This window comes from Grus americana, chromosome 3, assembly GCF_028858705.1.
Source record: "Grus americana isolate bGruAme1 chromosome 3, bGruAme1.mat, whole genome shotgun sequence".
NCBI classification, from domain to species: domain Eukaryota; kingdom Metazoa; phylum Chordata; class Aves; order Gruiformes; family Gruidae; genus Grus; species Grus americana.
Window position 1 is genome coordinate 102,203,541 of NC_072854.1, and position 13,510 is coordinate 102,217,050.

At 37.9% G+C, this 13,510-nt stretch overlaps 1 protein-coding gene across 3 annotated transcripts in view; it reads left to right on the top strand.

The window, feature by feature from the left end:
• The window catches only part of CENPF (centromere protein F), a 44,206-nt gene that overhangs the window by 11,116 nt on the left and 19,580 nt on the right, over nt 1-13,510 (top strand). For all 3 annotated transcript variants that reach the window (XM_054822379.1, XM_054822377.1, XM_054822380.1), the window contains exons 8-11: nt 2,424-2,549; nt 7,163-7,291; nt 8,788-8,910; nt 12,594-12,729. In XM_054822379.1, coding sequence (XP_054678354.1) covers nt 2,424-2,549; nt 7,163-7,291; nt 8,788-8,910; nt 12,594-12,729 — 514 coding nt within the window. The remainder of the gene's footprint in view (nt 1-2,423; nt 2,550-7,162; nt 7,292-8,787; nt 8,911-12,593; nt 12,730-13,510) is intronic.

Consider the following 13,510-nt stretch of genomic DNA (forward strand, 5'->3'; position numbering starts at 1 on the left):
TTTGGCTGAAAATCAGTATCTGTTGCTTATACTACAGGATGTTGCAGGGGCATAGTCTTTAGATTGTAAATTACTTGTGTAAAATAAAAACTAGGTAAAAATGCCATTCAAGATTGAGAATGTATGTAGTTTCTAAATGGGATTTCAGAGTAAAAAAAGCCGGTAGGATAGTACAATTTGCTTAACCAAGAATTTACAGAGTGTATTTAAATACATATAAAAATGTGAAATGGTTCACGTTTTTGCTCATAATCATGCGATGAAGAGAATACCAATGTTTAAAATCATTTAATTCAAATTGCAGAAGATAACAAATAAGAAGAGTTTTCTCTTTTTCCTGATTAATCAAGTTGCATTACCTTCCTAAACTCCTTTTTCACAGCATTTGACAAATTTGAAAGTAGTGCACAGATGTCATAATTCCTTGAATCTTCCTATTTCCAAATGTGGTGCTTAGGGACATGGTTTAGTGGTGGACTTGATGATCTTAAAGGTCTTTTCCAACCAAAATGAATCTACGATCTTTCTACTTTTTGCTACTACTTTGATTCATCTACAGGATAGGAAAAAGACATCTCTGTGTGTATCTTCTCAGGGTATAATAATTGTTATCCATCTTTGTCAGTAGGTTTCTACATGCTACCTAAGTATATTGGAAAACTGGTGTTTCCCACAACTTCTGTATTGGTCCGTAAAAAAAAAAAAAAAAAATAAACCTTTTCATGTTGAGGGTTGATCAGTCTGCCTTTTGAGAGAGACAGCAACATTTGGCTGTTGGTAGCTCTGTGAGGAACTGGTTTAGGGGAAGTCTTGGCTAGGAGTAAGGTATCTTAAATAAAATCATATTCTTGACACAGTCAATTGACTACATAAAGGCACTGTCATCACGGTGAGTTTGTGGGAAGACAGCTGACCCAACCTAACAGCTAAGTTCTTCTGAAAAAGTCTCTTTTCATTTATTTGATTCCCCAAATGACTCAATTCTGCTTCCTAAATTACTAGGATATTACAAATTTAGTTTTGTCTTATTAATTTTCTATGGGTTTAAGAGAGCTGAATTGTTTTGCTAAGGAACCAAGGGGTGTTAAATCCAGCACAAGGGAGGGGGTGAGGTTAAATAGCTAGGAACGTGCCTGGGGCAGGACAAGGAGGAGTAGGACTGACCGACCCTATTTGAATTGAGGTGCAGCGCAGCATCTTATCCCAGAGGGTTCCTTTAGTCCTGCCATCTGAAGGTTGCTCCTTTCTGTTCTGTTTCTTCTTTCTTGCACTGAAGTTGGATCTCTGCCTGCCCCCCCGGGCTTTGGATGTAGAACCACACTGAGATTCTGCATTTTAGTTTCCTGCCTCATAGCTTGAATTTAATTTTGGCATGCCCCTTGTGAACTTCTCTGTCACTGGTACTGTTCACAGACCTTGACTACAGCACCTCCTCTGTGTTGTCAAGTATTTTCACAGCTTGTGAGGTCTGCAGCCCTTCTGCAGGCAAGTTTCCATGTGATCTTACAGGAGCTCACAACCCCTGCAGTCTGTGCCTAATAACCAGACATACCAATACTACTACCTGCTTCTTTCCTTCTTATGATGTAGATGAACTATTGTTTCACTAACTCATGTTACTGGAAAAGAAAACAGTCCTGTTCACCCTTTGCCATTTTTCTTACTCCTGGGGGGGAAGTATATATTTTGCATTAACAGATTTTTTTTTTAATAAAAATGAGTTTTCGTGTTCAGGGAGTTAGGTGGATGTTGCTTCACTCCCTTAGGTAATGTAATATTAACATAATAAACAGAATTAGATAACAAGCTGACATACTCTTAATGTGAGGGTTAACCTAGAACATAGACTACTGATTTATTTTTTTATTAAAGTTTAAATTGAGAAAAACATTCTTCTGTTGTTGAAGTAAACTAGTTGCCTCTTTTTTTTTTCTTATCAAAATCAATGTGCTGAATCACTCTGAAATTCAGTGGAGTATCCATTTATTTTCAGTCTAAACATGTTGTTTAGCAGTTAGTGGTCATTCTTTAGTTCATAGCAACCTGAGGTACTGAAAATATAATCCATTTTTACTGTCAGATACAGTACATTTCTGTAGACTGTCAAAGACACTGATTTTCTGAAGATGTTTTTATTAGTGTGTGTGTGTATACATGTGTGTATATATATACACACACCTAACTCTACATATGTATCTATTTTATATATATGTAAGTATTATCACTAACATAAGCAAGTATAAATTTAATACTTTGGATTGCTAAGAATTTGTATGTTACCAATTAAAGTTACGCTGTGGGTTATATGAATGCTAGAACAATTGTAGTAGGCAAAATCAATCTTTTTATATGAATGCATGTAAACTTAAATAAAATGTCACTTGTGTTTTTAACACTTGCGATTGATAACTAAATTATTATAGGTCCAAATGATGGAGCAAAAGGTGAAAAGATTGTCAGAAGAACTGAACTGCCAAAGACAAAATGCTGAGAGTTCTCATCAGTCTTTAGAACAGAAAATAAAGGCAAAGGAGAAGGAATACCAACAGGTAAAGCAAGAAGAACTTTAATTTTGACTTCCTGAGGAGATGAAATCACATGGCTTATTTTGTGTGTCTGCTTTTCAGCTAATTGCAATCACATTTGATAGGTAAAAGTTGCAAAGGTAACTGAAAAACAGAAAACAAACATGCCAATAGAGGGGAGAGGCTACTGGGGAGATGTGGAACTATGTTAGTATTCACTAGACCATAGAGAACATGTGTGAGACCCAATTGAGATACAAACCCATGAGAAACTAGGCTTCACTGGCTTTGTTGTTCACAGGATTATGTATATGTGAGTTCAAACTTAATAACTGACTCAGTTATTTCTGTGGAATCTGAGTTAATTTTTCATGCATCTTGCACATAAGAAAATTTCTTTAGGATAATCTCTACTATTCTAATTGTGCTTTGTGAGCAGAAGATGGTAAAATACAGGATTAGCATAAGTGTCTTTCATTTCCTTCATGCCAGCTCTTGCAGAGAGATGAAGTGTAGCAGTATCCCAGGAACTTTTCTGGAGAGAAGTTATGTTTAGCACTAACACTGATTTGGATTAGATCTAAACTCTTCGTATTTTTCTTTTTCAGCTTAATAACATAATCAGCATTAGGAAATCCGAGGACAGATTTGGAAGCAATAGTGCCATTTCAGATGGGTATTTTAAGTTTGCTTTGGGGATTGGGTAAGGGTATTGCCCTGAAGACGACTGCTGTTGTGTCAAATGTGTAACCTGAAACCTTTTCTCCAAGCTATATCCAGAAAGATAGAATAATTGGCAGAAGAACTCTGCTGGAGTGGCCAATGAACAGTGCTGCTACCGGTGCTTGAGTGAAAAAGTGGTTTAACAAAGTATGTTAGTCTAAATGCTAGCCCAGGATCTCAAAGAGATACTGAGCTTTGTCTAGAAGTGGTAAACAGGAAGAACTGATCTTTGTATTTGCATAGTTGTAGCATGAAAAAACCACTGTTGAAAGATTCAAACATAGCAGTCGTGTTCATCAAAAGGTGGATTGAAGGCTCATGAAGTTTATGTCATGGTTTCTCCTTACAAACCCAGTCCATGCTGGCTCTGTTATGCCTGATGCATGCCCCTTGGGCACTGGCACTCTGATCAGTGGGATCATTTAAGAAGATGGTATTTCCGAGACATTCTTTCAGAGAAGTAGCACATCATCTTCTGCATGGGTTGTTTGTTGCTACAGCTTGTCTCAATAGCCGATAGCTTGCATGTGAGGCAGTTTAGGTGTCATGCACAGGAGCTGCTCCTTTAAAGCAAATTTATTTTCAGTTAGAAACAAAAAGGCCTTCATAAGACTAATACATAAATCCACATACTGTCATTCTAGGTTGTTCAGCAAGGCCATTAACTGTGAATAACTCTCTTTTTTTCTGTAGTGTTTGTGATCTGTGAGCTGTTACAGGCTTTTATGAAGTTTGTTTAATGTTCATTTATTTATAATATTTTGCTGTCAAGTCCAGTTGCAAGACTCTGTTTTACACATTCTGGCATCCAAATATGTGTAATATCGTGGAAATTCTGATCTGTGTGTTTTCTTCAGGGAGGGATTCTTCCTTTCTATGACACCTAGGTAGTGGTGCTGGTCCTACTGAATTCCATCTTGTTCAGCCTTGCTGGTGTGTTGCTTATTACATTTCTGCTTCTAGAAGGCAGGTTAGATCAAGGAATGCATTTCATGAACATTCGGAAAGGCCTGAGAAGCTCCAGGTCTTGTTCTGATGCTGACACAGCCTAGTTTTGGAGATGCACTTGCATCAGGGCATAGTTTCCAATGTTCTTTCTCAAATTTTATTTAAATGTTTCCCTCCAAGCTTCAAATTGAAAAGGTGAGATTCATATCACCTTACTTAGGACATCTGAAATATAGGTGTCAGCCTAAGCTTGTTACTTAGGTCTCTACTCTGCAGAGACAGAGGCACCTTCAGAAGGCAGGTTATTCCAGACACCTTAGATGTGGTTCTGCACTCTGGAGCTGGGTGTTTGCCTGCTGGCAAAAGGAGAAGCCTATACTTTTAGCTTAGATATGCATAACTAATTTTTTTGACATCTAAAACTAGAGGAATTACAGAATGGTAGGGGTTGGAAGGGACCCCTGGAGATCATCTAGTCCAACCCCCCTGCTAAAGCAGGGTCACCTAGAGCATGTTGCACAGGATCACGTTCAGGCGGGTTTTGAATATCTCCAGAGAAGGAGACTCCACAGCCTCTCTGGGCAGCCTGGCCCAGTGCTCTGTCACCCTCACAGTGAAGAAGTTTTTCCTCATATTCAGATGGAACTTGCGGTGTTCCAGTTTGTGCCCATTGCCCCTTGTTCTGTTGCTGGGCACCACTGAAAAGAGTCTGGTCTCATCCTCTTGACGCTCGCCCAAGATACTTATAAGTATCAGGTCCCCTCTCCGTCTTTTCCAGGCTAAACAGACTCAGCTCAGCCTTTCCTCAGAGACACTTCAGTCCCCTAATCATCCTTGTAGCCCTCCACTGGACTCTCTCCAGTATTTCCCTGTCTTTCCTTAACTGCGGAGCCCAGAACTGGACACAGAAGTCCAGATGTGGCCTCCCCGGGGCAGAGTAGAGGGGGAGGGTAACCTCCCTTGACCTGCTGGCCACGCTCTTCTGAATGCACCCCAGGATACCATTGGCTGCCTTGGCCACAAGGGCATATTGCTGACTCCCAGGTCCTTCTCCACAGAGTTGCTTCCCAGCAGGTCAGCCCCTAACCTGTCCTGGTGCTTGGGGTTATTCCTCCCTAGCTGCAGGACCCTACACTTGCCCTTGCTGAATTTCATTTGGTTCCTCTCCACCCAACTCTTCAGCCTGTCCAGATCTCACTGAATGGCAGCACAACCTTCTGGTGTATCTGCCACTCCTCCCAGCTTAGTAGCACTTCTTTTGTTTGTTGTGAACATTCATCTAAAGAAAGAAGAAAAGGTTTTCTGCAGTTTCTCTCTTATACTGTAACACGTAGGGCTTAAAAAAAACAGAGTCTTTTCAGTCTATTAGCTTTAGAAATAATTACTGGAATGCCTGGGGACATGAAGACATTGAATTCATCATTTCATTAATAAGGAGTGCACTAGGTCCAAAGGGCCTTCTTGCATGAGCTCAGGAAATGCTCCAGACCAGCGCTTTGCAGAACTCTTTGGAGTTAGTATGTACTTTACTCAGCATTAGTCACTAGTGTCAGCTACTATGACACTAGCTGGTGTCACATCTTTCCTTTCTAAATTGTATAGTGCTTCTGTCACCTTCTTGTGTGGGAATGCAGTTGCAGACTTACCTATATTGGGTTCTCTATAGAAAAATGCTAAATTATATGTGTGTATGTGTGTGTATATGCACATATATGTTAACATTGATCTTTGCGGGTTTTCTATTTATGACAGTTTCACACTCATCCATACTTTCCCTGATAAACAAGAGCTGTTTGATTACTGGCTGCCTTACTGGTGCAGGAAGTGCTTGGGCCTCTTATGCTGATTTTGCTCGAGCAGAATGTAAAGGGTGCTGGCACCATTTCACAGATGTGACTGACTAAAATACACTGACTTGTGTGCAGGGTGTTTGTGCACCTGAGAGCCAGAACCACATTGCAGAAAATGTCCACTCTAGTTCCTTCATTGTGAACATTTCCTTCCCCTCTCCCCCCCGCCTCTTCATTTTGTTTGACTGGTCACTGTATGGTACTGTGTCTTTTAGTGAAGCAGCTTGTCTATAACTATTTGTATATATGCCTATAATCTAAAACTATTAAGAGAAGCACAAGAGCTTTATTGCCTTTTCCCATTCAAAAGGATCTTATAATTTGTTAGTAGAGCATATTGCAGCTTTTGCGTAGTGGTTACTGCTGATAGATATCCTGGGTGTTTTCCTTCATTGCTTTTTATTACTGTCATGCCTCTTATTGTTTTACATCCTAATAAACCTCTGAAATCTGTGCAGAATCACAACTATAAGGTCCAAAGGCATAGGAACAGGCCTCATGAGAAATGAGAAATACAGCTGTTTATCCTAATGGTTGCCTACTTGCATGTCATAAGATCCATACAAACTATATTGTCCTTCTACAGATTTCAGGAAGTCTATTTTGGAAACACTGTTTTTTGTGCTGTTTCTGTGACTGCCCTTGTAAGATTATCTTATTGCTCAGTTCCATGCTAGGTATTATTTCAAGACTTTTTAAATTTTCCTAAAAAAAAAAAATCAACCCTATAGTATGGTAAGTAAATAATAGCAGAGATGAATTCGTCCACTTGTAGTGTAATGTGATGCTTATATGCAACTTGTCTTTAAGATTAAGAATTTTAATAGCATTACTTTCACTAGTTTTAAATTTTTTTTTTCCCCTTTCTGTGGTAGGAATGTTAGCATAATGGACTTTTTAAGCAGATAACAAAAATTGTGTTAGGACCATTCTTGCCCACGTGGGATTTGCAGCATGCACCAAAGTTGGTTTTAAGCTGTTGTTCTGTGTAAGGCAAGTGTCTCTGAGCAGGCAGTGTCTAGTAATGAAAATCAGTTGTTATCGTTCCAGTAACCAAAATAGAGACTTGTTGCAGTTATGTATGTATTTCTTTGCTACTGTACCACTGTTTTCTAGGAACTCTCTTGTCAGCAACGTTCCTTACAAACACTGGATCAGCAGTGCAACCAGATAAGAAACAAACTGAATCAGGAGCTACAGCAAGCCAAAAATGACTTCAATGCTCTGCAGGTGGAATTTGACAAAGTAGGCTTTTTTTATATTAAAATCTTCTACTAGAGCTAATATTTAGTTGTTTTAACAGTACTGCCTTAGTTTAATTATACATTAGAAATAATTCACGTGGGGACTTGTATTAGTGTTTTGTACAGTTTGTATTTAGCTGTTTTGTGTTTACCATTTTTCACTGAAATACTATGTATTTAAACGTGAATTACAGGCTTTTAAAAGTTTGGGGCTTGTCTGCTCCTCACAGGGAAGGAGATGTGAATGCACAGCAGTGCAGCTAAAATAAATCTGTTTGAGAGAGGAACAGCTAAGGCTGATCACAAGACACACCTTATATAGAAAATGTGCAGAGGTGCAGTTTGATGATAGAGCTAAACTGATCAACAGGTAGTTACCCTTTGGAACAACAGCCCCAACTTGTACACCCTGGCCATGCACTCCTGGTATTTTTTTAGCAGTACTACCTCTTGTGTGACCCTGCAGAGAGTTGATACAGGAGCTAAAAGAGCAAAGAAAAAAATTATATATAAATTAGCATATGTGTACACAGGCGCAAGTGTTTGCTATGAGTTTAACTCCCTGAACTGGTTCTTCACAAAATCGTATCAGTGTCAGGGCTTGTAAGAAGGACATATCAGTACAAAGGTCTTCCACAGCTTTGGCAGCAACTAACTATTAGAACACATTAGTTGTCACAAAACAATAATTTTAAGGAAGTTGGAAAGCAGCACAAGCCTGAAGAGAGAGAGGGTGACCAGAAAAGAGGAATGTTTAAAAGCCTCAAAAAAACTCGAGAGCAGCTATAAAGCAGCAGAGCTAACTGAATTTCTAAAAAGGGCCACATTTTTGAAAGTTATGTTGAGAAGCCCCATTAGCAGGCAGGCTGAACTGAAACAGCATTTCTAAACCTGACAACAGCTTTCTTGCAGGCTTGTTTCATTTTAGAAATATAGCCATGGGAATGCATTCTGTCAAATGTTTTCAGTGGAGGTTCTTTTATATGCATATTCTTTTTGTATATGCTAACTGAAGAAATTCATTTTATATAGAGAAAAATAGATGCCTTTCAGTTCTTTCTCCAAGAAAGCTAATTTATTACCTAATGACCTCAGAATAGACTTTTTTCCTTTTTTGATTTGATAATGTGCAGTTATGATCCTAACTTTCTGATTGGGAATGTAATAGAGAAAAGCCTATCTCATTTGTATCCTGCAGATATCATTATGGTGATGTAACTGCAAGTTGGATGTATTAATCCAATTACAGCCAGGCTAGAAATATATGTATTTTAGAGATATACCATCTTTCTAGCCAGAGGCAAAGGAGTAGAAAGGCAATAAGCAGCTATTTTCCAAAACACAGTAAAGCAACCTTAGGTTCATGGTGGGATAAAATAATGTAGTTTTATTTTGTAATAGAATGTTGAAGTTCAAGAACAGGAGGGTTTTTTTTTTTTTAAAAAAAAAAGTTATATATGCCTGTGAATACAATATCGATTTTCAACTTACTTACAGGTAATGGCAGTGAAACAACACTTGGAACAAGATACTGGTGATCTCGCCCAAAAGTTGGGCAGAACAGAGCAGGCTTTATTAGCAGCCCGGGCTAAGGAAACTGAATTGACAAGAAGCTTTGAGGTAACCAATGCAGAGGAGTAGCTGATAGAATTAATAGCGTAAATTGGCAATCCGTAAACACTACTACTATCGAGCATTTAATCACATAGCCTATTTTCCCATAAGCAGTCTTTAAACACTTCTATGGATTGTCTTAATAAGGTATCTTAGTTGTCACACAAAATGAGATCTTCACTGGCGTCATGTAGATTAACACAATTTGTGGAACTGGCTGCGCAGTTAGGATTCATTGCTGTAATGCTGCTGATACGGTTCTAGTTCATGGTTCTAGTTCATGTTGGACTTATCTTTTATCAAAAATAGGTTTTTGTTTCAAGAGATTCTTGCTTTTGATCCTGAAATAAAAATGTATCAATGCTTGTCTGATTTTAAAAGTAGATTCTAGAATCATTGACTACTGCTTTGATGCACACTGCCAAATTCAGTGATGTTGTGCAAAGACTTACTATATCCTCTTTTAAACCCCCCCCCCATTTTTCTTAGAAGAAACACAGTGTAACTAATACACACTGCTCTAAAAACTTCCCCCAAATTAAGATAGATTCAGAGAAGTCTTTGTATGCTGCCATACTACTTCATATTCACACATGCAGAAATATTTTCACTTTAATGTCTCCTTTGTCTTCTCAGTTATGTTGTTTTGCTTTGGTGGCAATTAGAGCACCTACACTTGAAATTGTCACAGTTGTGCCACTAGAGACCTCCTAATGCAAATTTTATCCTTTATTTGGAGAATCAGAGGTAAAAAAGAGAGTGAGCTCAATACCTATGTAATCCATGTCAGGTTGTTTTATTTAAACACTCTTATTTTGCTTGTTGCCTGTTGTCATGAGCAGATATAAAATAACCTGGCATAATTTCTGCCAAAAATTTACCTGTCAAAATTCTATGAACAAATTTAAAGTAAAATAGTGGGGTTTGTTCAGATCAGCACAAACGTTGGTATAGCTGTACGAAATTGTGCAACTTCAGGTACATTCATACTGGTAGCTTACAGTGGGAACATTCCCAGCTATTGGAATGTGACTATTTATACTGTTAATTGTTAGAACAGCACTTTGTTTGGCTTTGGCCCAGCTGACTAGCACTCTTTCATACAATTCCCAGGCATGGTTTGGGAGCTCACGTGAGCATGGGACCATTCCTAGCAAGCAGTTTGGTTAGAGCCACCTGTCTTGGAAGACAGAAGACTTACTGGTACAGATACGGCTGTTCCATGCCACTTGGCCTTGGTGCCAGATAGCGGTCCTTTAAACTTGTTTAGTAAATAAATGTAACCGGTGTCTTCCAGTGGTAAGGCTAATCAAGACAATTTTTCTTCCTCCAATGTATCCCAGAGGAGGAAACCTCCATCGAGTTTCTGCACATTCTTAATGTGATCTTTTTTTTGCCTACAAATATGAAAGTTTATATCAGAAATTGTGGGCTCATGCCCTTTCTGGTTTTGAAATTAGGGAGTGAGGTTAAATTTGATACAGTTTTTTGAGATCCTGTTATCAGAGAGTATCTAATTTGTAGAAATACCTTTTTTTGGCCGCAAAATCTTGAGTGCTTCATTTTATCTACCAGTCTTGTATCCATCTTACTAGGCTGTAACTATAGTCAGATTCTTCATATTTGTTTGTCTTGGTTAGACAATTGAACAGCTGGTGACGGTGATGTTGTATTAGAACATGACCGATAAATTTATAAAGAAGCTTAATCTGTAGGAGATTGTAATATTGAAGAGATCAGTAACGCTACAGTTCTCCATCTTAAGATCTGCACGTGAGAAGGTATGGTATATGTCAGCAGAACCTAGGGCATGACTTGTCTTCCTCACTCTTATAAATAAGCATAATGCAAAAATTACATCAAATTATTTTGAAGTCTTGGAGGCTTTGTTGATGGTAGATTTTGTTTATAGCAAAAGAAAAGAAGAGTGAGATTGGCATCCCTTTTCCTTTTTTAAAGGGAAATTGTTGTGGTCTTACACTAATAGTCTAACTACCCAGTGGAGAATACAGTTGTTTTCAGCTGGTTAATCCACTACTGTGTTTAGTTATTATTGTATAATAAGACTGGTGTTCCAAAAAAAGTTGCAAAACAGATACACTTGTGAGACATACTGGATATGCTTAGTCTAAGGACTACTAAGCTTTGCAATGGTGATATCTTAATAGTTTAGCAGTTCTGGCATCTTAGCATATGGTTTACATTTTGATGGTGCAAGCAAGCCCATAAGTATTCCTGGAAAAATTGATCAGTCAGTCCCTAAACTGCTCATAAGCCTGCCCTGTGAAGAGTTTCTCCAGAATAGTAGGACTACCTGTATATATGTTCTGGATTTTGCTTTGGTTTGGTCTTCGCTTTCAAGTGACGATTGCAGAATGGCTAACTTGAGTAAAGTGACATACAAGTAGAATTGATAACTGGACTGAAACTAAATTGATTCTTTTGCTAATAGCTTTGGGAAGTGTAAATGGCTAGTTACTATCAGATACTTAGGGGTTCTTGGATTTTGCTGAGTGCTGCTTACTGGAAATATTTGCACCAAATCAAAATAATTGGACCTTTCAGCCACTTTAATTCCTTAAACTTGTTTGTATTTTTTCTGTAGATCACCCTAGATTTTCTCATTAACAGATTTGGTCAGTTTGGGTGCTTGTATTGCATCTGCGCATGGTGCTTTGAATGTAAGAAGTTTTGGACGTTGTACTACTTTGAAAAATTACTGTTAAGATGACTAGAAAACTTTCTTCACTGAAACTTATGTGACTGAATTTTTTTTTAAACTGTGGGTACAGAAGGCTATGAGTAGAAGGGAAGGTAACCGTTAGTGAGAGTGACAATTTTAATCATGTTCTGAGGGTGATTTATTTATGTTGTTGCAAAAACAAGCCTGCCATGCCAGCAAGCTTTTAATTTTTTTCGTCCAGACCCTTCCATTTCTTGAGTTTGGCTTTTGTGAATTGTTGCCCATCTGCTAGTAGTAAACGGATGAATAATTGACAGCCTGTTTCCAGTTGGGCCATGCCAGTTCCATGCCATCTGTTGTCCAACAGCACAGGAGTTTGGAGAAAAAGAATTAGTTTCCTTAAAAGAACTCTTATTTGGCTTCCTAGATGGAATATAGTTACATAGTTTTGTTTGTTTGTTTTTTAAAACTCAATTTATTTGGAAGAAAATACTGGCAAATAAAATAATGGCAAAACAACTCTCTGAAAGAGTAAGCACTTCTAAATAAAATTTGACTAGTGTTGCTGTGATGATGTTCAGTGGAAAGAGAATTTGTGTCTACATGAGATAATAGGTGAAATGTGATCTATAAATTTCTTGTTAATTTTGATGCCATTGCAGGGATTTGTTTCCTTTGTTACTTTGGGAAAGTAGCCTAACTTCATCAACTCAGATTTTGTGGATATGTCCTGTCTTGATCTGTTTGGGGCAGGTCATGTGGAGCTGTTTGCCCTATGCAAACAAGGGGCCTGCTAACTACGTCAACTGGCAGGATCTCTCAGGTGCTGTCAACTAGTTAAGAATAGTTCAGCTTATGTTCCCAAGCAGTGCTTAGGAACCCAGGCATAGCTGCCCAAAGATTTAATAGGACCTAATGGAATATCTTTCTTTGATTTAAATGAACTGAATTCTTTGATCTTCTTGGCAATTGACATGAGATATGATCTTATTTGGTTTTGTTTTAGGAAGTGAAGCAGGAGAAAAACCTTCTTAACTGTCAACTTGAAAAAAAATTGCAAGAGATCCACCAACTTGAAGAAGAACTAAATACAATCAAGCAGACTCTAAAGCAGAGCCAGAGTTTTGCAGAAGAGATGAAAAGTGAGTTATGTATTTAAATTTGCAGAACTCCTTTTGCATGTTTAATGATGTATGTTTCCTGCAATCCTGTAAGTTTCATTGTGAATTAAGTAAAAAGGCTTTCACTGTGGGATATGATTAGTGTTTTTAACCAACACGGAGTTTGTTCTAAATGGAAATGAATTTTTGTCTATGAACTTACATGGTTTCTGAAGATACACAGTTTTGAAATTAAAATATACTGAACTTATCAGCAAACTGAATTTCATAGAATCTATTTAAACTGCTGTTTTGTAATTATTTTATGTGTTTCACAGAGTTTTTTTTTTAAAAAAAAAAAGGTAGGAAAATGTAACATAACCACTGATAGTTGACTCTTGCTTTCAGTGTTTGTTTCTAATTGAGAACACAGTTTTTCAGGAATTGAATTGAAATTCACTTTGTAGTCCTAGTGGATCTGGCTAAAATAGGGATAGATTCCCACTTGTTTCTGTGCACCCCACTTGTGTCTGTGTACCAAGCAAACTTCATCTAAGATTTCAAAATGAAGCTTTCGAATTTGATTCTGTTCTCCTTAAAATTAATGACCAAACTTTTCATTGCCTTTAATCTGATGATTTGTTTTTGATTGTATAGAAAATTTGCAGCCTTTATCAGCTAGCCAGTGGAATGTAATGCCTTCCTCCACTCCCCCCCATACTTATCCTTGGTAGTTCTTAGCCTGTTCCTATCAAGGCAGGGAAGCAATTGTAACAATTTGAAAAATGTGTAGAATTTGACATTCTCTGGCAGAAACGGAGTA